Genomic DNA, 23,136 nt, shown 5'->3' with positions numbered 1-23,136 from the left:
CTTTGGCAAACACTTTGTATCAAAAAAGAACTCTGGCAATGATTTGTTCATCCACATCGATCGGTGTGAATGGATAAATCAGGTTTGCCAGGGCATACGAGCTGGTGGGTTTGGATTTTTGGGGCGGCAGCTCCTATGTCCTGGCAGACGCCTTCCTCTTTTTTTTTTTTTTTTTTTCTCCAAAATTTTTTGGCAGATATTTTTTCATCCACATTGATTGATTGTTTGACGTTAATTTTTCCTTTCAGCCCACAGTGCATTACCCTTATGCCCAATATAAGGAGTATAGCAGAAACTCCTAATACTGGCCATACATGTAATGATTGCAGAGACCCTAAAATGCCAGGACAGACCCCACGAATGATGCCATTTTGGAAAGAGGACACCCAAAAGTATTCCGTGAGGTGCATGGTGAGTTCATAGAATGTTTTATTTTTTGTCACAAGTTAGCAGAAATTGTGGTTTTGTGTTTTTTTTTTGTTTTTTCACAAAATGTCATTTTCCGCTAACTTGTGACAAAAAATAACATTTTCTATGAACTCACCATGGCCCTCATGGAATACCTTAGCGTGTATTCTTTCCAAAATGGGGTCATTTGTGGGGTTTGTTAACTGTCCTGGCAAGTGGGCGGGGTGCTAAATTTTGAGCACCCCTGTAAAGCCTAAAGGTACTCATTGGACTCTGGGCCCCTTAGCGCAGTTAGGGTGCAAAAAAGTGCCACACATGTGGTATCGCCGTACTCGGGAGAAGTAGTACAATGTGTTTTGTGGTGTATTTTTACACATACCCATGCTGGGTGGGAGAAATACCTCTGTAAATGACAATCTTTTGATTTTTTTACACACAATTGTCCATTTACAGAGGTATTTCTCCCACCCAGCATGGGTATGTGTAAAAATACACCCCAAAACACATTGTACTACTTCTCCCGAGTACGGTGATACCACATGTGTGGCACTTTTTTGCACCCTAACTGCGCTAAAGGGCCCAAAGTCCAATGAGTACCTTTAGGATTTCACAGGTCATTTTGCGGAATTTGATTTCCAGACTACTCCTCACGGTTTAGGGCCCCTAAAATGCCAGGGCAGTATAGGAACCCCACAAATGACCCCATTTTAGAAAGAAGACACCCCAAGGTATTCCGTTAGGAGTATGGTAAGTTCATAGAAGATTTTATTTTTTGTCAAAAGTTAGCGGAAAATTGATTTTTATTGTTTTTTTCACAAAGTGTCATTTTCCACTAACTTGTGACAAAAAATAAAATCTTCTATGAACTCACCATACTCCTAACGGAATACCTTGGGGTGTCTTCTTTCTAAAATGGGGTCATTTGTGGGGTTCCTATACTGCCCTGGCATTTTAGGGGCCCTAAACCGTGAGGAGTAGTCTGGAAATCAAATTCCACAAAATGACCTGTGAAATCCTAAAGGTACTCATTGGACTTTGGGCCCTTTAGCGCAGTTAGGGTGCAAAAAAGTGCCACACATGTGGTATTGCCGTACTCGGGAGAAGTAGTAAAATGTGTTTTGGGGTGTATTTTTACACATACCCATGCTGGGTGGGAGAAATAACTCTGTAAATGGACAATTGTGTGTAAAAAAATCAAAAGATTATCATTTACAGAGGTATTTCTCCCACCCAGCATGGGTATGTGTAAAAATACACCCCAAAACACATTGTACTACTTCTCCTGAGTACGGCGATACCACATGTGTGGCACTTTTTTGCACCCTAACTGCGCTAAAGGGCCCAAAGTCCAATGAGTACCTTTAGGATTTCACAGGTCATTTTGCGGAATTTGATTTCCAGACTACTCCTCACGGTTTAGGGCCCCTAAAATGCCAGGGCAGTATAGGAACCCCACAAATGACCCCATTTTAGAAAGAAGACACCCCAAGGTATTCCGTTAGGAGTATGGTAAGTTCATAGAAGATTTTATTTTTTGTCAAAAGTTAGCGGAAAATTGATTTTTATTGTTTTTTTCACAAAGTGTCATTTTCCACTAACTTGTGACAAAAAATAAAATCTTCTATGAACTCACCATACTCCTAACGGAATACCTTGGGGTGTCTTCTTTCTAAAATGGGGTCATTTGTGGGGTTCCTATACTGCCCTGGCATTTTAGGGGCCCTAAACCGTGAGGAGTAGTCTGGAAATCAAATTCCGCAAAATGACCTGTGAAATCCTAAAGGTACTCATTGGACTTTGGGCCCTTTAGCGCAGTTAGGGTGCAAAAAAGTGCCACACATGTGGTATCGCCGTACTCGGGAGAAGTAGTACAATGTGTTTTGTGGTGTATTTTTACACATACCCATGCTGGGTGGGAGAAATACCTCTGTAAATGACAATCTTTTGATTGTTTTACACACAATTGTCCATTTACAGAGTTATTTCTCCCACCCAGCATGGGTATGTGTAAAAATACACCCCAAAACACATTGTACTACTTCTCCCGAGTACGGCGATACCACATGTGTGGCACTTTTTTGCACCCTAACTGCGCTAAAGGGCCCAAAGTCCAATGAGTACCTTTAGGATTTCACAGGTCATTTTGCGGAATTTGATTTCCAGACTACTCCTCACGGTTTAGGGCCCCTAAAATGCCAGGGCAGTATAGGAACCCCACAAATGACCCCATTTTAGAAAGAAGACACCCCAAGGTATTCCGTTAGGAGTATGGTAAGTTCATAGAAGATTTTATTTTTTGTCAAAAGTTAGCGGAAAATTGATTATTATTGTTTTTTTCACAAAGTGTCATTTTCCACTAACTTGTGACAAAAAATAAAATCTTCTATGAACTCGCCATACACCTAACGGAATACCTTGGGGTGTCTTCTTTCTAAAATGGGGTCATTTGTGGGGTTCCTATACTGCCCTGGCATTTTAGGGGCCCTAAACCGTGAGGAGTAGTCTGGAAATCAAATTCCGCAAAATGACCTGTGAAATCCTAAAGGTACTCATTGGACTTTGGGCCCTTTAGCGCAGTTAGGGTGCAAAAAAGTGCCACACATGTGGTATCGCCGTACTCGGGAGAAGTAGTACAATGTGTTTTGTGGTGTATTTTTACACATACCCATGCTGGGTGGGAGAAATACCTCTGTAAATGACACTCTTTTGATTTTTTTACACACAATTGTCCATTTACAGAGTTATTTCTCCCACCCAGCATGGGTATGTGTAAAAATACACCCCAAAACACATTTTACTACTTCTCCCGAGTACGGCAATACCACATGTGTGGCACTTTTTTGCACCCTAACTGCGCTAAAGGGCCCAAAGTCCAATGAGTACCTTTAGGATTTCACAGGTCATTTTGCGGAATTTGATTTCCAGACTACTCCTCACGGTTTAGGGCCCCTAAAATGCCAGGGCAGTATAGGAACCCCACAAATGACCCCATTTTAGAAAGAAGACACCCCAAGGTATTCCGTTAGGTGTATGGCGAGTTCATAGAAGATTTTATTTTTTGTCACAAGTTAGTGGAAAATGACACTTTGTGAAAAAAACAATAAAAATCAATTTTCTGCTAATTTTTGACAAAAAATAAAATCTTCTATGAACTTACCATACTCCTAACGGAATACCTTGGGGTGTCTTCTTTCTAAAATGGGGTCATTTGTGGGGTTCCTATACTGCCCTGGCATTTTAGGAGCCCTAAACCGTGAGGAGTAGTCTGGAAATCAAATTCCGCAAAATGACCTGTGAAATCCTAAAGGTACTCATTGGACTTTGGGCCCTTTAGCGCAGTTAGGGTGCAAAAAAGTGCCACACATGTGGTATCGCCGTACTCGGGAGAAGTAGTACAATGTGTTTTGGGGTGTATTTTTACACATACCCATGCTGGGTGGGAGAAATAACTCTGTAAATGGACAATTGTGTGTAAAAAAATCAAAAGATTGTCATTTACAGAGGTATTTCTCCCACCCAGCATGGGTATGTGTAAAAATACACCCCAAAACACATTATAGTACTTCTACTGAGTATGGCAATACCACATGTGTGGCACTTTTTTGCACCCTAACTGCGCTAAGGGGTCCAAAGTCCAATGAGCACCTTTAGGCTTTACAGGGGTGCTTACAATTTAGCACCCCCCAAAATGTCAGGACAGTAAACACACCCCACAAATGACCCCATTTTGGAAAGTAGACACTTCAAGGTATTCAGAGAGGGGCATGGTGAGTCCGTGGCAGATTTCATTTTTTTTTTTGTCGCAAGTTAGCAGAAATGGAAACTTTTTTTTTTTTTTTTTTTTGTCATTAAGTGTCATTTTCCGCTTACTTGTGACAAAAAATAATATCTTCTATGAACTCACTATGCCTCTCAGTGAATACTTTGGGATGTCTTCTTTCCAAAATGGGGTCATTTGGGGGGTATTTATACTATCCTGGAATTCTAGCCCCTCATGAAACATGACAGGGGGTCAGAAAAGTCATAGATGCTTGAAAATGGGAAAATTCACTTTTTGCACCATAGTTTGTAAACGCTATAACTTTTACCCAAACCAATAAATATACACTGAATGTTTTTTTTTTTTTATCAAAAACATGTTTGTGCACATTTTTCGCGCTGCATGTATACAGAAATTTTACTTTATTTGAAAACTGTCAGCACAGAAAGTTAAAAAAATCATTTTTTTGCCAAAATTCATGTCTTTTTTGATGAATATAATAAAAAGTAAAAATCGCAGGAGCAATCAAATAGCATCAAAAGAAAGCTTTATTAGTGACAAGAAAAGGAGCCAAAATTCATTTAGGTGGTAGGTTGTATGAGCGAGCAATAAACCGTGAAAGCTGCAGTGGTCTGAATGGAAAAAAAGTGCCTGGTCCTTAAGGTTTAGAAAGACTGTGGTCCTCAAGTGGTTAATCCCAGTCACACAATAACCAACTGTGCAAAGTTTGAGAACCCTGCCATTAACAGTGAAGAAGGGCTGCAGTTTACATTTTCCCAGGGAAATCTGTTTTTGACTCCACCCACTTTTTGTAATCTTAACACACAATAACCAACTTTTGAGCTTTCGGGTTCCAGGCATCAAAATGGTGTGAATGGAAGCATTTTATCCAGCATAGAAATCTGATTGGCTGTTTGTGGCTCCGCCCCTTTAGTGAATTTGAACCCCAGTCACTTAATGACCGACTGTAGCAGGTTTGAGGCCTCTGCCATTAACAGTGTAAGAATGGCAGCAGTTTCAATATTCCCCTTGAAAATCAATTGGTGAGTTTTGATTGGCTGTTGTAGGCTCCACCCACTTTCCTGAGTATTAATTCCAGTTATCCAGTGACCAACTGTGTCAACCCCCTTATAATTGAGTGTTTTGGCCAGTTTCACATTGATTTTGATCATTTCATTCATCTTGTTTACAATTAATTTAAAGAGGCACTTGTAATTCAGACAAATATAACATAACATTTATAATGAAATAACCACAAATGTCTATTTTGTGCTCACATCATTATCAGTTTTATTCAACCCCCAAGTGACATTCATTCTTAGTACTTAGTACAACATCCTTTTCCAGTTATAACAGCTTTTAAACGTGAAGCATAGCTTGACACAAGTGTCTTGCAGCGATCTACGGGTATCTTAGCCCATTCTTCATGGGCAAAAGCCTCCAGTTCAGTTACATTCTTAGGCTTGCACGCTGCAACTGCTTTTTTTAAGTCCCATCGGATTTAAGTCTGGTGACTGCGATGGCCACTCCAAAATGTTCCAGCCTTTAATCTGCAACCATGCTCTAGTGGACTTGGAGGTATGCTTGGGATCATTGTCCTGTTGAAAGGTCCAACATCTCCCAAGCCTCAGGTTTGTGACGGACTGCATCACATTTTCATCCAATATCTCCTGGTACTGAAGAGAACTCATGGTACATTGCACACGCTGAAGCGTCCCTCTACCTGCAGAAGCAAAACAGCCCCAAAGCATGATTGACCCCCCACCATGCTTCACAGTAGGCAAGGTGTTCTTTTCTTCATAGGCCTTGTTCTTCCTCCTCCAAACATAGCATTGATCCATGGGCCCAAACAGTTCTAATTTTGTTTCATCAGTCCACAGAACACTATCCCAAAACTTTTGTGGTTTGTCCACATGACTTTTGGCATACTGCAATCGACTCTTCTTATTCTTTGGAGACAGCAAGGGGGTGCACCTGGTAGTTCTGGCATGGAGGCCTTCATTATGCAGTGTGCGCCTTATTGTCTGAGCTGAAACTTCAGTACCCGCATCTGACAAATCTTTTTTCAGTTCCTCAGCAGTTACACAGGAATTTTTCTCCAGTTTGCGCTTCAGGTAGCGCACAGCAGTCGAAGTCAGCATCTTCTTTCTGCCACGACCAGGTAGCATTTCAACAGTGCCCTTTGCCTTGAATTTGTGAAATATGCTTCCTATGGTGTCTCTTGGTATGTTTAACATATTTGCAATCTTCTTATAGCCATTGCCCTTCCTGTGTAGAGAAATCACCTCTTCTCTTGTCTTCCTGGACCATTCTCTTGACCATGTTTGTAAACACAGCAGTAAATGTCTCGAAGGAGCTGAGTATCACAGTCATTTTAAATCTGCCTAATTGGTGCTTATTATGGTTGATTGCTGCTCGTTAACATCCACAGGTGTTTTCAATACCTGATTGAAAACACTTGAATGAACCTCTGTTCTTAAGAGTGGTAGTCTTTAAGGGGTTGAATAATTGTGTCAATGAAGAAATCACAAAAAAAAAACCTTTAATACTGTATTACAAAAACAATTGATGTCATTTTAGTTGCATTTGATTCTTTAAAAAGTCCTTGTAAGATTTTATTCTGAACACAATTACAAATGTACACTAAATTCCCTAAAACCCTTTACAGCATTGAGGGTTAAATAATTTTGAACACAACTGTATTTATTTCCTTTTATAGGGACTCCGAGCTCTAAATAAAAACAAAATTGGTACTCACCTGGGGCTTTCTGCAGCCCACCGTAGGTCGGGAGGTCCCTCGACGTCCATCTGGCTCTTCTCCCAGGGCTTGGCCAGAAATGGCTCCCGGGGACACTGGGCCCGAGTGTCGGGCTCCTTCTTCTTCTGTCGTCACCACGTCCGCTACCTCGCGTCATCACGGCGGCCGGTGTGACAGTACTGCGCAAGCCCGCTTCCTGCTGTTGCATAGCAACAGTAATACCACAACTCCCACACCTGTCATATCGTTGAAGACTATGCAGCCTATTACGACACAGGGGACTTAGTGAGGGAGAGTGGACACCGCACTGTGTCTAGTTGGAAGCCAATTGATCGGTGCCACTGTTTGCCACCACTGCCACTACATGTGGAGAGAGAGGACCTGGGAAGAGGAGGGTGCCAGTGGGGAAAGTGGACTATGCCTTTATTGCGATGCGCCCAGAGGCTGGCGCCTATCCAGCCTCTGCTTCGGCCTGGTCCTGATTACACATGTTGTCTAGAATTGCATTGTAGACGTGTATTAGGATAATGCAATCTGTTACAAGAGCTGTAAACCTGCTTATATAACAAGATGGACATTGCATCCACATGCGGTAATACGTTGCATTAGTGCACAAAGGAAATTGTGTAAAAGTACCCTTATGGTACCCACATATGGTACAATTTTTTCATTTTTTTTTCGATTAGATGATTTTGTTTGATTATTCCATTAGATCGAATATAAAGATTTTTCCAACATGTCCGATCGGATTTTAAATCCGATCGGACATGGAAAAATCTTGATTTATTTTTTTTGTGGGGAGGAGGGGATGTAAAAGTATGTTTTGCTGTGCAGTTTTCTGAATGCTTGGAGCCCCATTTGGTTACACTGAATGGGACTGAAACGCAAATGACAAATAAATGCACCATGTGGTGTGTTTGCGTGTTGTCAAGAATCGGATCATGCTAGTGGAAATGGTATGCTGTGATTTAAAATTTAAAGTACACCATAAGTGAGAGGGATATTTATTTTCCTTTAAACAATGCAAATTGCTTGGCTGTCGTGCTGATCCTCTGCCTCTGATGCCACGTTCACAGTGGCGGTTGCATTCCCTGTGACAGTAGGGAACGCATGCTTGTTTCAGGGGTGTGATTCAGACACTACTGAAGCCAGAAGCACCAACAGCACAGCAGGCAACTGGTATTGTTAAAAGGGACCCGAGCAGATCCATTAAATGGTAATCTGAACTTACCTAGGGTTCCTCCAGCCTTCCATAGCCCACAAGGTCCTTTGTTGTCCTGTGGGTCTATTTTGGCAGCGCTTATGGCGACGGGCGCGTGATCAAGCTGGGTGCATGGACGGGCCGCACATGGGCAGTTACCCACAACTTCTGCCAAAGTCGCACACCTAACCAAGCTGTGAGTGGGATAACGGAAGGAACCCAGAGGACACTAAGGGACGTTGCGAGCTATGGGGGGTGGAAGGAAGCCCCAGATAAGTTCAGATTTCTATTTCATGCCTCTGCTCAGGGTCTTTTTTAAAATAAAATAACTATGGCAACCTCCACATCCCTCCCACTTCAAGTGTCCTTTAACACAGGCATCCTGCTCTGCTTCAGACCCACTGAAAACTGTCCATCCTAATAAGAAAATCTCAGCTACCATTTTTACCATGAAATGCAAGAGGCTAACATCAGCATTTCACTATTTCATTCTAGAGACGCTGACGAGGAACATTGTAATCTTTTAAATCCTATTCTTGTAACACAAAACATAACTGCTCCTCCACAAAGTGTATGCATTAAAGGGAAAATTCTCTAAGATAAAAGGAAAAGTAATTACAGTACAGATTTCTCCTGCTCATCATCCTCCAACAGAACATGAAAAAAAACCTTTCAGTACATAAAAAACACCCACTATAATAAAGTACAGAGTACAAAGTTGCTTTGTATAGGAAACTAAGATAAGAAGTGACAAAAATGTTCAGCATGTGAATTTGAAAAGAATTGTTGTTTTTTTATTTTACTTTTTTACATTGAACAGAATTTCACTGCCACGCACAGGAAACTGACTTTTTAGTTGTTCATTTTTACAGTTACATAATACACCTTTTCTTTAATAATGGACAACACAATATCATGTGAAATATTTAGAGGACAGGTATGTATTTGGTGTAGGATTGGTGTATGTATTATTGTTCGCATGCTTGAACAAAATACTGCAAAGTTGTTAATCTGTTCTTACACTATAATTCTCCATTACGGTTATTACATTCAGGGAACATTACTGACAAACATTACGTTATTTTATAGCCTATTTAAACAGCAAAAGAAAAAAAAAATGCTTGCACCATATGTCAGCCCCGTATGAAAAAAATAAAAGCCACAAACAAATATAATGAAACGCCAACAACGGTAACAGTAAAAAAGGGCGCCTGAGGCTAGTGGACAAATCGGGTGCAGCCATTCACTCCCATAATAAATATCGTTTAATGGGCGCCCGATAGGAAAAAAGGGCGCCGGAGAAAAATAACGTTTTAAAAGCGGCGCCCGGAGACTTAATGTTTTATTACTGCTTCTCATGATTACACATTATTTAATGATTTATACATTTTTTAATATTATTTTTAAACGAAAAACAGTACAATATTTTTTTCAAACATTATTTTTAAACGAAAAACAGTAAATTTTTTTTACATTATTTTTAAACGAAAAAACCGCACAATATGTTTTTGAAACGTTATTAATGCTTATCACGGGGGGGGGTCTTAGGTTTAGGCACCAACAGGGGGGTCTTAGGTTTAGGCACCAACAGGGGGTCTTAGGTTTAGGCACCAACAGGGGGGTCTTAGGTTTAGGCACCAACAGGGGGGTCTTAGGTTTAGGCACTAACAGGGGGGTCTAGGGGTTAGGGGTAGGTACAGGGAGGGTTATTTAGGCACCCACAGGGGGGGGTCTTAGGTTTAGGCATCAACAGGGGGGTCTAGGGGTTAGGGGTAGGTACAGGGAGGGTTACTTAGTAATTTTTTTTTAAACGTTATTATACGTTTCACTATTTAAACGAAAGATTAACGTTTTTACAATTGCCGATTTAATGCACATTATTTAATGATTTATAACTTTATAAAACATTAATTTTAAACGAAATACAGTACAATACATTTTTAAACGTTATCCATGCTTATCGTTTAAAACCCCGCGCCCTTTTTTCCCAGCGCCCCTTTTTAACATACGCCACGATAGATGCTTTGATTTGCTAACTACCACTTCTGCCTCCTGAGTGGGTAAATAGCCTAACATTTTCGTTTTGTGCTGATTGCTACTGTAGTTCTGACTAAAATCGGTACTAAATGCATATAAAGAAAAAGGACCAGTGTACAGCAATGATTATTACTAACATCAAAAAAATGCAAACACAATTGCTGTGAAAAAATTATCCCCTGAAAATCGCACCAAAAATGCACAAAAAGTTTCTTTTTTTAAATAGAAACATGGCAGTACATTTGTGATTGTGATTTGTAGTGGAAAACAGGCCCTTCAACAGACGAGTGAGTGTTTTTTTGTTGGTCATTCATCTAATAGCTATTCTCTCTGACTTCTGATGTGTTGATAGTGTACCCGTCCATCTTCAGTGCGACAGGCAGATAAGTGAACTGGCATTGATTTTAATTTCTGAGGTTCTTTAAAAATTTTGCTATTTAAAAAGTAATGGCCTTCAGGATCAGAGCAATTTTCACTGCCCATTCACTTCTCATTGACTTGCATAGACAAATATCTACACCCCTGGAGCTGTAAGTGCTTAAAACACTTATTCGTGATTTTGCAATATTCTGGGCTGTGTTCTTATTTGGCATTCATTTTGCTTTAAATATTCTCGGTTTCCCTTTACTACGATGAGCTGAGTGGCAATGCATTTGCATCAGCAGTTATACTCCAAAGGCTCAGACCTGGGCCTGGCAGAATAGCTGATCAAATGCTAGTCTTGATGCTTCTGACACTAATTTGCTATGTTCACAGCTGTGTGTTAAGATGTTGTGCAATGGCCGCTTTGTAACACGGCTTACACTGCAATGCACCACGTATGGGACATTCACAGTGCGTAGGAAGCGTTGCAGCATTGTAATGCAGTGCACACAGTCTGTTACCACTAAATGCGCGCCTTAACACTTAATGTGATGCATACTTTTCATTGTCTATATGCCACAAAGCAAGCATGGCATGTGGTGCCGTTGTCTTGATCCCTTGCATCCCTGCTGTCACAGGGAACGCAACGGCCACTATAAATGTAGCCTAAGGGTGGATTTACACTGTGCGTGTTGCACAATGTAATGAACGTGAACCGGGAGGCAATGTAGCTTGCAGGCTAGCGGAGCGTCTGTACAGCCTCAGCCCTGCATTTCTCCCGAAGGATTGAGTACTGATCCTGGCTGGGCGACATACCTCATATGTGTGTACAAGGCTAAGACTTAACTTTGCTTGCTAGTAGCATTGGCAGTGAGCCCTGTTTAATTAGTGGAGAAGTGGGGGACTGACAAAACGTTGGCGTTCATGCCCTATGCTGGTTGTTAGGGCCCATACACACGGCATACACTTCGATCAAATAATCAAAGTGCATTTGATTTTCACCCAATTGTAAAAGTAATGCAGGCAGTATTTTTTCTGTATTGGCGATTGGTTAAATCACTGAGAGCGCAACAAAATCGCATCACAAATGCGGTGCTATATGACATTTATTTTTTACAATATCTAAATGCCCCCGATAGCCCCTCCGGGTCGCTGGAGTTGTGCATTACTGCGCAGGCATTGACCAGGCTGCACGTGACCTACAGTCGTGACGTCATACGCATGCACAGTGTGCTCGTGGGCCGCAGACGTGCACTGTAGGACACACACAGCCAGGCCAGCGCCTGTGCAGTAATGCCTGACTCCGGCGACCCGGAAGAGGCTGTCGGGGGGCACTGAGGTAGGATGGGGGGAAAGAGAGTAGAACAGGGGGAGCGGTGCGCATCAGGACAGCTGACAGTTTATTCCTGCTCCCCCAATTTCTCCATCTTAATTCGGCTATGGTATCTTTTAACAAAATAACAAAACGTATAGCCTGTACACACTGAAAATTGCAGTTGCGATAGAGATTTTCACTAGTTTGCAAATGTGCAAAGTAGTTTGAGCAGCGGGTTTCAAAAACGCAATTGCAATTTCTGATGGAAAGAGGAAAAGTGCGGGGGGAAGAATTTTAATATCAGATATTGTAAAAATAAATATATAGCACCACATTTGTGATGCGATTTTTGTTGCGCTCCCAATCGCAAACACAGAAAAAATGCTGCCTGCACTACATTTACAATTGGGTGAAAATCAAATGCACTTTGATTATTTAATCGAAGTGTATGCAGTGTGTATGGGCCCTAACAACCAGTATAGGCCCCGTTCACACTTGCGGTTTTGCGAAAACCGCACCGGATGTCCGGACCGCACCGGAGCCGGATCGGACCTGAACCGTACGGTTCCTGTCCGGATCCGGTCCGGATCCGGTCCGGTTGCATACGGTTTCCATGCGGTATGAACACGGTTGCGGTCCGGATCCGGATTCTTAAAGAGATAACAACCTGTATAAATACCTGGGGTTCTGGGAGGTCAGCAGAAGCTCTGGGGTCATTGTTGGAGACAGCTGGACGTGTGGAGACCATCCTTGGATACAGAGACAGCAGTTGGGACCATGGATCCAGTCATTTTTTACGCTTATTACCTGGGAATTCTCTCCTTCCTGTTGTTTACCTACTACTATGTGGGGAGAAGGCGTGCTCCTCGCAGGAGATGGTGGGTGCACCCTCTACTAGCCAGGAGGCAGAGGAAGGGAGAGTTCCAGGCCCTCTACCGGGACCTCAGACGACACCCACAGAAGTTCTACAGCTACACTCGGATGTCTATTCCCCTGTAAGTATATAGGCCTAAATACACCAACCCCCACCATTCCTAAACACCCCACCCTCACCCCCACAACACCTCATCCCTGTATACCCAGCTAAACACACCACCCTGACCCCCACACCCCTGTATACCTAGCTATACACTACACCCCCACCCTCCACAACACTCCCAAACCTCAGTAAACACACCTCCCCCATCCTCCACCCAACACCTTGTCCCACAACATACTTTACAGCTTCTTCCTTTCCATCTCCTGACAGGTTTGATACCCTTTTGGAGATGGTGAAGGATGACCTTAGGAAGAAGGATACCACGTTCAGGAGAGCAGTCACACCACAAGAACAACTACTCATCACACTGAGGTATGTAAAAACAAATTTTTTTATTGCAAAAACAACCACTTTCCAACATGGAAACATTCTTCCAACATGGAAGACAAAAAAATAACATATCTATGGTATAGCCCGGTCAGTTTTAAGGAACACCAACCACCAACTTTGTGCTGGAAGAGTTGCAGGGCATAGCTGCCCAAGTGTCTTTCGGGGACACCAGGCCCTAATAAATTGAAGTGCTTCAAAAACCTAACCACTGGCACAGGACCCTCTGAGCCATGGATGAAGGACACAGGTCAGTGAAAAGGCTAGGCCTCTCACCGACCAGTGTAGGTGTCCTTCATCCATGGTTTCAAGGGTCTTGTGCAAGTGGTTAGGAACAAGAACAAAGTGAGGAGCAAGAGGAACCGATGGCAGAGGTGCATGACTACAGGTGCAGTGCAACAGGCACAAGGTTGTGACCCAGGTAGTGTCTTTCGGGGACACCAGGCCCTAAAATTGAAGTGCTTTAAAAACCTAACCACTGGCACATGACCCTCTGAGCCATGGATGAAGGACACAGGTCAGTGAAAAGGCTAGGCCTCTCACCGACCAGTCAAGGTGTCCTTCATCCATGGTTCAAAGGGTCTTGTGCAAGTGGTTAGGAACAAGAACAAAGTGAGGAGCAAGAGGAACCGATGGCAGAGGTGCATGACTACAGGTGCAGTGCAACAGGCACAAGGTTGTGACCCAGGTAGTGTCTTTCGGGGACACCAGGCCCTAAAATTGAAGTGCTTTAAAAACCTAACCACTGGCACATGACCCTCTGAGCCATGGATGAAGGACACAGGTCAGTGAAAAGGCTAGGCCTCTCACCGACCAGTCAAGGTGTCCTTCATCCATGGTTCAAAGGGTCTTGTGCAAGTGGTTAGGAACAGGAACAAAGTGAGGAGCAAGAGGAACCGATGGCAGAGGTGCATGACTACAGGTGCAGTGCAACAGGCACAAGGTTGTGACCCAGGTAGTGTCTTTCGGGGACACCAGGCCCTAAAATTGAAGTGCTTTAAAAACCTAACCACTGGCACATGACCCTCTGAGCCATGGATGAAGGACACAGGTCAGTGAAAAGGCTAGGCCTCTCACCGACCAGTCAAGGTGTCCTTCATCCATGGTTCAAAGGGTCTTGTGCAAGTGGTTAGGAACAAGAACAAAGTGAGGAGCAAGAGGAACCGATGGCAGAGGTGCATGACTACAGGTGCAGTGCAACAGGCACAAGGTTGTGACCCAGGTAGTGTCTTTCGGGGACACCAGGCCCTAAAATTGAAGTGCTTCAAAAACCTAACCACTGGCACATGACCCTCTGAGCCATGGATGAAGGACACAGGTCAGTGAAAAGGCTAGGCCTCTCACCGACCAGTCAAGGTGTCCTTCATCCATGGCTCCAAGGGTCTTGTGCAAGTGATTAGGAACAAGAACAAAGTGAGGAGCAAGAGGAACCGATGGCAGAGGAGCAGGACTACAGGTAGTGTCTTTTGGGGACAAAAGGCCATAAATTATTAGTCCTTCAAAAACCTAACCACTGGCACATGACCCTCTGAGCCATGGATGAAGGACACAGGTCAGTGAAAAGGCTAGGCCTCTCACCGACCAGTCAAGGTGTCCTTCATCCATGGTTCAAAGGGTCTTGTGCAAGTGATTAGGAACAAGAACAAAGTGAGGAGCAAGAGGAACCGATGGCAGAGGAGCAGGACTACAGGTAGTGTCTTTCGGGGACACCAGGCCCTAAATTATTAGTGCTTCTAAAACCTAACCACTGGCACAGGACCCTCTGAGCCATGGATGAAGGACACAGGTCAGTGAAAAGGCTAGGCCTCTCACCGACCAGTGAAGGTATCCTTCACCCATGGCTCCAAGGGTCTTGTGCAAGTGATTAGGAACAACAAAGTAAGGAACAAGAGGAATCAAAGGCACAGGTGCAGGACTACAGGTGCAGTGCAACAGGCACAAGGTTGTGACCCAGGTAGTGTCTTTCGGGGACACCAGGCCCTAAATTATTAGTGCTTCTAAAACCTAACCACTGGCACAGGACCCTCTGAGCCATGGATGAAGGACACAGGTCAGTGAAAAGGCTAGGCCTCTCACCGACCAGTGAAGGTGTCCTTCACCCATGGCTCCAAGGGTCTTGTGCAAGTGATTAGGAACAACAAAGTAAGGAACAAGAGGAATCAAAGGCACAGGTGCAGGACTACAGGTGCAGTGCAACAGGCACAAGGTTGTGACCCAGGTAGTGTCTTTCGGGGACACCAGGCCCTAAAGTTCAAGTCCAGCAAAACCAAAAGTTCCCTGACATGGTCATCTGAACACCTCTGAACCTTGGTTGAAGGAGATGGGGCAGGGAAAAGGTTGGGCTAAAAAGCCCTGTGATGGTATCCTTCCTCCGAGGATCGGAGGTATTCAGAGGAGCATGTCCAGGAACAATTTGACTTTTTTTTTCAAATTGTATCGGCACCACTACTAGAAAAGGTGGGAGTTGCTGCCTGGAAATCTGGACTCTCTTGGGTGCTGGTCGTGGATGAGCTGGACCCTGACAGCGGTGGCCCATATTGACTGCCTCTGTAGCCGGTGTACATCTGTGATGATTGCCAGGTGGGCACCGCTGTTGGTTGTGGGGGTCTAAAAATTGGTGGTTGCAATAATGGCGTGTCCATGTGCTGTTTGATCACCTCCAGCAAAGTGGAATGGCACGCCATCAAGTTTTGGGAAGGCACCTTTTCCAAATATGGTATTAGAGACATCACTGTGTGAAAACACGGGTGTGCCTGCAATTTCAGTAGTTCCTTGCTTTGTTGATGCATTTGCTGCATCATGTTCTGCAGCTGGCCCACCGACTGATGATGCTGCGCACGCAGTTGGTCGATTTCTCCTCTGTGCATCTCATGCATCATTTTAAGCTCGTCCCTGTAGTGCCCATGTACAGCGTCGAGCTCACATTGCAGTGAAGTGATGTGGGACTTGTACTGCTCCATGATATGGCCCCTGTCCTCATCTTGCAACTGCCGGGTTATGAGAGTTTGGTGGCTCTGAAGAATCCCGAGAAGTCCGGAGACAGCCCCGGACATCTCGGACTCTGTCTCTCTCCTTGTTGGGGGGAGGGTACCTCGACGCCTCACTGGTGTGGTGGTCCTCACTGGTGGTGTGGCAGCATCTTCCCGTCCTCTGGCCTGTGTCGGGGTTGCCCTGCGCGCTGGTTGTGCTGCAGTCTCTCGGTGCTCCTCACTTTGTTCTTGTTCCCCGGGAGCTTCCATAGCGGTCGATTGTGGAGGTGCAGCTTCATCCACACTCGGTCCTGCAACCTCAACATCCAAGCTCTCTTCTCCCAAGTCATCATCAAAGGAGAGAGCTGGGATAGCTAAGGACTCCCTCCTCCTACTCCTCTCCTCGGGGACATAGGTTACATCGGCGACGTCATCATCCACCAAGCTCTCCTCACTGCTGAACCGTGCCTCCTGGGTCGGTTCCTCTTGCTCCAAATTGTCTTCAGTCCTGTAGATAAAAACAATATTTATTGGTGTGCCAAACAGCATGTGGCGTCAATTCACAGAGCTAGCAAACACTTTATCAACCGTTTCTACCAAACATTTGATAAAGCTTGTGAGAAAAGTTCGCTAGCCATGGGAATTGAGGCCAGTTTATAGCAATACATGGCCGAAGTCATGGTAGTTGTCTGCTAAAATGAGCTCTCAGTTCCTGCCCACAGTAGTGGTACTTACAGTCTAGGTTCCAGGCTTGCATTGATGAAAGACAATTGCTTGGCAAATTGGTAGTCTTTTTGTCGCTTTCCCCCGCCACTGCCACTTCGTTCGGCAAGTTTTTTCTTCCGTAGCCATTTCACGTATGCATCACGTATATTGCGCCACCTTGTCTTGAACCTTTCTCCTGTAACGACATGAAAAATTGATATCGATTATTTCTCTTGTAGGTACATCGCAACTGGACAAACATATACATCGCTACATGTCACATTTCGTATTGGGAAGAGCACGGTGGCAGGCATCGTCGTGAGGACTTCGAGGATCCTTTGGACGCGACTGAGGGCCAGATACATGCCTGTGCCGGACACCACGAAATGGGAGGAGATCGCCCAGGGCTTCTGGACCGAGTGCAAGTTTCCTAATTGTGTTGGCGCACTGGATGGGAAACACATCCGGATTCAGAAACCCGTGGGGAGTGGCAGCCATTATTTCAACTATAAAAAATACTTCAGCATTGTTCTAATGGCAGTGGCAGATGCGGACTACAAGTTTGTGTACATGGACGTGGGGTCGTACGGTAGTTCCAATGACTCTGGAATTTTCCAGCGTACGACCCTTTGCCGGCTGATGGAGGAAGGCAGACTGCGTCTCCCCCGTGACAGACCCTGGCCTGGGACAAGGGCACCGGCCTACCCCTATGTGTTTGTGGGGGACGAGGCCTTCGCCCTGTCCGACCATGTAATGCGTCCGTACCCAGACAGGGGACTTGATGCCAGCCAGCTACACTTCAATGCTCGGTTGAGCCGTGCAAGGAGAATGGTGGAGTGCACATTTGGGATCCTGGTGTCAAAGTGGAGGGTGTTCCACACGCCCATGCTGCTGAAACCGGGCAACGCAGTTGTCGTGGTGAAGGCAGCATGCATCCTCCACAACTTTGTGCGGCAGGAGGAAAGAGAGACTCTGGAACCCCCGAATGTGCTTCCACTAATGCCCCTGCGGAGGTATGCAACCAGGCCAAGGGTAGTGTCACTGCGGAACAGGGACCAACTGAGACTTGATTTTACCACACCACCAGGACGAGGGTGAATGTTTGGTTTTTAATATGTTTTGTTGAAATGTGTTTATTTTGGAGTTTCAAGTTTTTAACTGATTTTAAATGTCTTAATTTTTTACAATAAATTGATGTTTAATAATTGGTCATTGTGTATGTTTTATGTGCACAGGTGGGGTACATCGCAGGTGGGTGGGAGACATCACAGGTGGGTGGGATACATCAAAGGTGGGTGGGATACAGCACAGGTGGGGTACATCACAGGTGGGGTACAGGTGGGTGGGATACAGCACAGGTGGGGTACAGGTGGGTGGGATACATCACAGGTGGGTGGGAGACATCACAGGTGGGTGGGATACATCACAGGTGGGTGGGATACATCACAGGTGGGGTACAGGTGGGTGGGATACATCACAGGTGGGTGGGAGACATCACAGGTGGGTGGGATACATCACAGGTGGGTGGGATACATCACAGGTGGGGTACAGGTGGGTGGGATACATCACAGGTGGGGTACAGGTGGGTGGGATACAGCACAGGTGGGGTACAGGTGGGTGGGATACATCACAGGTGGGTGGGAGACATCACAGGTGGGTGGGATACATCACAGGTGGGGTACAGGTGGGTGGGATACAGCACAGGTGGGGTACAGGTGGGTGGGATACATCACAGGTGGGTGGGAGAAATCACAGGTGGGTGGGATACATCACAGGTGGGGTACAGGTGGGTGGGATACATCACAGGTGGGGTACAGGTGGGTGGGATACATCACAGGTGGGGTACAGGTGGGTGGGGAACAGGTGGGTGGGCCACGGGTGGGCAACACGTGGGTGACACAAATCCATAGCAAAAGTGGAATACATCACAAGCTAAACCACAAGCCCCCCCAAAAACTTCTAGTCAACATACCCTCTGTGCCTTGCTGTCTCTTGCTCAAGTGCTCAAAGTCCTCCACATACAGCTTGGCAATTTTTTTCCACAGGCCTCTGCATTTTTTGATGTTGCTGTGGTCCGCATCCCCCTTGTCCCACAGGGCTGGTACCTGCTGCACCTGTAGGATGAGGTCTTCTGATGTGTAGGGCCTCACCCCCTCGTTATCAGACATATCGTCAGACATGTTGCTGCCAAACAGCTCCAGCATGAAGTCACTGCTGCTCCACTCTGTGAACGCTGGTGCCATGTGGTCCCCATCCAAAATGGCCACCATACCATAGAGTCAGCATAGGAAGTGTGGTATAACATCCGGTTTTTATAGCCAGTGTGTTGTGCGCTCTCCGGTTCTCATTGGTTTCCATTGGCCGGATGCAACATTCCGGCTCCGGTCCGGATACGTCAGCCGGACCAGCCGGACCAAAAAATAGCGCATGTTGGAACGGACGCCGGAGTCCGGATCCGGTCCGGCTCCGGTCCGGACGAAACGGACGCATGTGAACGGTCGCATAGACTTTCATTGCTATGCCGTGCGTCCGTTTCGTCCGGTCCGCATGCGGTCCGGCTCCGGCACGGCTCCGGCACGGCGATTCCGGATAGCAACCGCTAATGTGAACCGGGCCTAAGTCATGAACTCCAGGGTTCTGCCAGTTCTCCATATATCTACTAACTAAACAGGGCTCACTGCCAATGCTATTAGCAAGCAAAGTTAAGCCTCGTACACACATATGAGGTAAGTCGCCCAGTCGGGATCAGTATCTGATCCTTCCAGTGGGTATCAGGACAGCTTACAGTATATGCCTGCTCTCCTCGTTTCTCCATCTTAATTCGGGTAGCAGGAAAAAAGGGCGCTGGCGGCTAGTGGATGAAAATGGCGCCGCCATAGACTCTAATGCATGTATCGTTAATACGGCGCCCAAAGCAGAAAAAAGGGTGCCCGATAAATATCGTTAAGAACATTAGAACATTTAAAGTTTTTCAAATATGTTGTCGTTTTAGAAGCTTGCAAAGTTATAGTTTTTGTCATATTATTTCCTTTGTATGTACAGATTTTACTTTATCAAATATATTATCATTTCTATGTGTGTAAGAGTGTTTCTGCAGGGGGAGTGGTTAGGGTTAGACACCAGCCGGGGGTGTTTAGGGTTAGGCATCACCATGGGGGGGGGGGGGGGTTAGGGTTAGGCACTACCCAGGGGCGGTTAGGGTTAGGCAACACCCGGGGACGGATAGGGTTAGGCACCACCGTTTTAGGCACCACCAGGGAAGTGGCTAGTTTTAGGCACCACCAGGGGATGGTTCTGTGTGAGATTAGGGTCACGTTAAGCTGTATTACATACTACTGAATTACTTAATGATTTTTCACATTAATAACTATTCGTTATCATCTCCCATCTGTTTTAAAATGGTATTTATCGATAACCAATTCCGTCAACAATGTTTATTATTATTGAGATTTCATTATCCACCGGCTCCAATTCGTTATCCAGCCAGGCCCTTTTTCTTCTGGCCCCCTTTTTTCATGCACCCTTAATTCGGCTATAGTATCCTTTAAAGAGACTCCGTAACAAAAATTGCATCCTGTTTTTTACCATCCTACAAGTTCCAAAAGCTATTCTAATGTGTTCTGGCTTACTGCAGCACGTTCTACTATTACCATCTCTGTAATAAATCAACTTATCTCTCTCTTGTCAGACTTGTCAGCCTGTGTCTGGAAGGCTGCCAAGTTCTTCAGTGCTGTGGTTCTGTGATGCATCTCCCCCCTCCAGGCCCCTCTCTGCACACTGCTGTGTGTTATTTAGATTAGTGCAGCTTCTCTCTGCTCTATTATCTTTTACAAGCTGGATAAATCCTCCTCTGAGCTGGCTGGGCTTTCACATACTGAGGAATTACATACAGGCAGAGCTGTCTGCACTCTGCAGGAAGAAACAGCCTGACACTTCAGTGGAAGATAGCTGCAGGGGGAAAGAAGCACACAAATGATCTCTTGAGATTCAAAAGGAAGGGTGTATACAGCCTGCTTGTGTATGAATGTATTTTCTATGTGTGGACATACTGTACATCAACCTACTTCCTGTTTTGGTGGCCATTTTGTTTGTTTATAAACAAACTTTTTAAAACTGTTTTTAACCACTTCACCACTGAGGGGTTTTACCCCCTGAGCACCAGAGCAATTTTCACCTTTCAGCGCTCCTTCCATTCATTCATCTATAACTTTATCATTACTTATCGCAATGAAATGAACTATATCTTGTTTTTTCCGCCACCAATTAGGCTTTCTTTAGGTGGGACATTATGCCAAGAATTATTTTTTTCTAAATGTGTTTTAATGGGAAAATAGGAAAAATGTGGGGAAAAAAATAATTATTTTTCAGTTTTCGGCCATTATAGTTTTTAAATAATGCATGCTACTGTAATTAAAACCCATGAAACGTATTTGCCCTTTTGTCCTGGTTATAAAACCATTTAAATTATGTCCCTATCACAATGTTTGGCGCCAATATTTTATTTGGAAATAAAGGTGCATTTTTTTCAGTTTTGCGTCCATCCCTAATTACAAGCCCATAGTTTATAAAGTAACAGTGTTATACCCTCTTGACATAAATATTTAAAAAGTTCAGTCCCTAAGGTAACTATTTATGTATTTTTTTTAATTGTAAATTTTTTAATTTTTTTTTAATTACAAAAAAATAAAAAAAATAGGGAGTGTGGGAGGTAATGAGTTAATTTTATGTGTAAAAGTCATTTATTTGTATGTGAAAAATGTGTAGGGTGTAGTTTACTATTTGGCCACAAGATGGCCACAGTAACTTTTTGTTTTAATGCGACCTCCAAGCTTCCTTCCGGAAGCTTGGAGGAAGTATAAGGAGGCTGGACACGTGAGTTTTTTTCTCACAATGATCGTGCTGCCCATAGGAGAGCAGCTGATCATTGCAGGGCTTAGATCAACGAACGGGAATGGATTTTCCCGTTCATTGATCTCTGGGCGAGCGGGCGGCGGCGTGTTTACTAGCGGCGGGCGGCGTGTTTACGAGCGGGAGCGCGGGCAGCGTCGGGAACGCGGAAAGTACGTGTTTCTCCGTTCCTGGTTTTTAAAGGATGGAAAAAGGGGCGGAGAAATACGTACGCGCGGGGGTAAAGTGGTTAACCACTTTTAATGCGGCGAGGAGCGGCAAAATTGTGACAGAGGGTAATAGGAGAAGTCCCCTAACGCACTGGTATGTTTACTTTTGTGCGATTTTAACAATACAGATTCTCTTTAACAGGCTGCTTGAAGCTTAGTAGTCCAGGAAACTCACTGCATATTGCTAGGCATATGTGCCCTCTAGTGGCTGCAAATCCATCCATATATGTAAACAATATTCAGGATATGACAGCACAAGAATCTATTCTGGTGGGCGCTAGAAACATGTATCTTTAAGTTATTGTTATAGAAACATATTTTAACATAAAAAATATAGCATACTTTAATATATTGTTAATGTAACTGCATTGATTATTTCAGGAGAGGAAGAGGTTGCGGCACAACTGGAAGAGCTGTACGGCGATATAGATGCACTGGAATTCTACCCTGGCCTTCTGCTTGAAAAAACTCACCCGAGCTCTATATTCGGAGAAAGTATGATAGAAATAGGAGCTCCATTTTCACTCAAAGGACTTATGGGGAACCCAATCTGCTCCCCAGAATACTGGAAGCCCAGCACGTTTGGAGGAGAAACTGGATTTGGCATCATAAAGACTGCTTCATTAGAGAAGCTGGTTTGTCAAAACGTAAAAAAGTGTCCCTTTGTAGCCTTTCACATACCAAGATCTGATAAAGATAAGCATATACCTTCAGAAGCAAAGAAGAGTGATGAGCTTTAGGGGTTCTTCTCATAATAAATGGGTGAAGATATTTGTGATCATTTTTCAGATTTTTATGATTAAAGTTTTACATTCCATACATTTTAGAAACATTTTATAATGCGCAGTGGTCTTTTATGAGCTGTATGACAGCGGCTATGAAACTTACACTCATGCTGTGCTGAATCATTTAATTGCGTTGCAAGGACATTTTTCTGCAGCTATATTTTCAGTGTAAATTTACGGGGTACAGAATATTGTTGGTGCAGCCTGTAAAATTTAGGTGCAACAATATAATTTAACAGTTGTATACTATAAAGGTTATATATACAGTTACAATGATAATGGCAGCCACAACAGATTAACAGTCCGCTCCAGTCCACGTGGCGGTGATTGACAGCGCCGCTCGCGCAGGCGC

At 44.4% G+C, this 23,136-nt stretch overlaps 1 protein-coding gene across 2 annotated transcripts in view; it reads left to right on the top strand.

Annotated features, from left to right (window-relative positions):
• Positions 1-22,820, top strand: part of PTGS1 (prostaglandin-endoperoxide synthase 1) — a 156,659-nt gene extending 133,839 nt beyond the window's left edge. For both annotated transcript variants that reach the window (XM_068249717.1, XM_068249716.1), the window contains one exon: positions 22,381-22,820. In XM_068249717.1, coding sequence (XP_068105818.1) covers positions 22,381-22,739 — 359 coding nt within the window. In that variant the 3' untranslated portion in view covers positions 22,740-22,820. The remainder of the gene's footprint in view (positions 1-22,380) is intronic.
• Positions 22,821-23,136: the final 316 nt, after the last annotated feature.

The sequence above is a fragment of the Hyperolius riggenbachi genome, chromosome 8 (genome assembly GCF_040937935.1).
Source record: "Hyperolius riggenbachi isolate aHypRig1 chromosome 8, aHypRig1.pri, whole genome shotgun sequence".
NCBI lineage: Eukaryota > Metazoa > Chordata > Amphibia > Anura > Hyperoliidae > Hyperolius > Hyperolius riggenbachi.
This window is presented reverse-complemented; position numbering and strand designations above follow the sequence as displayed.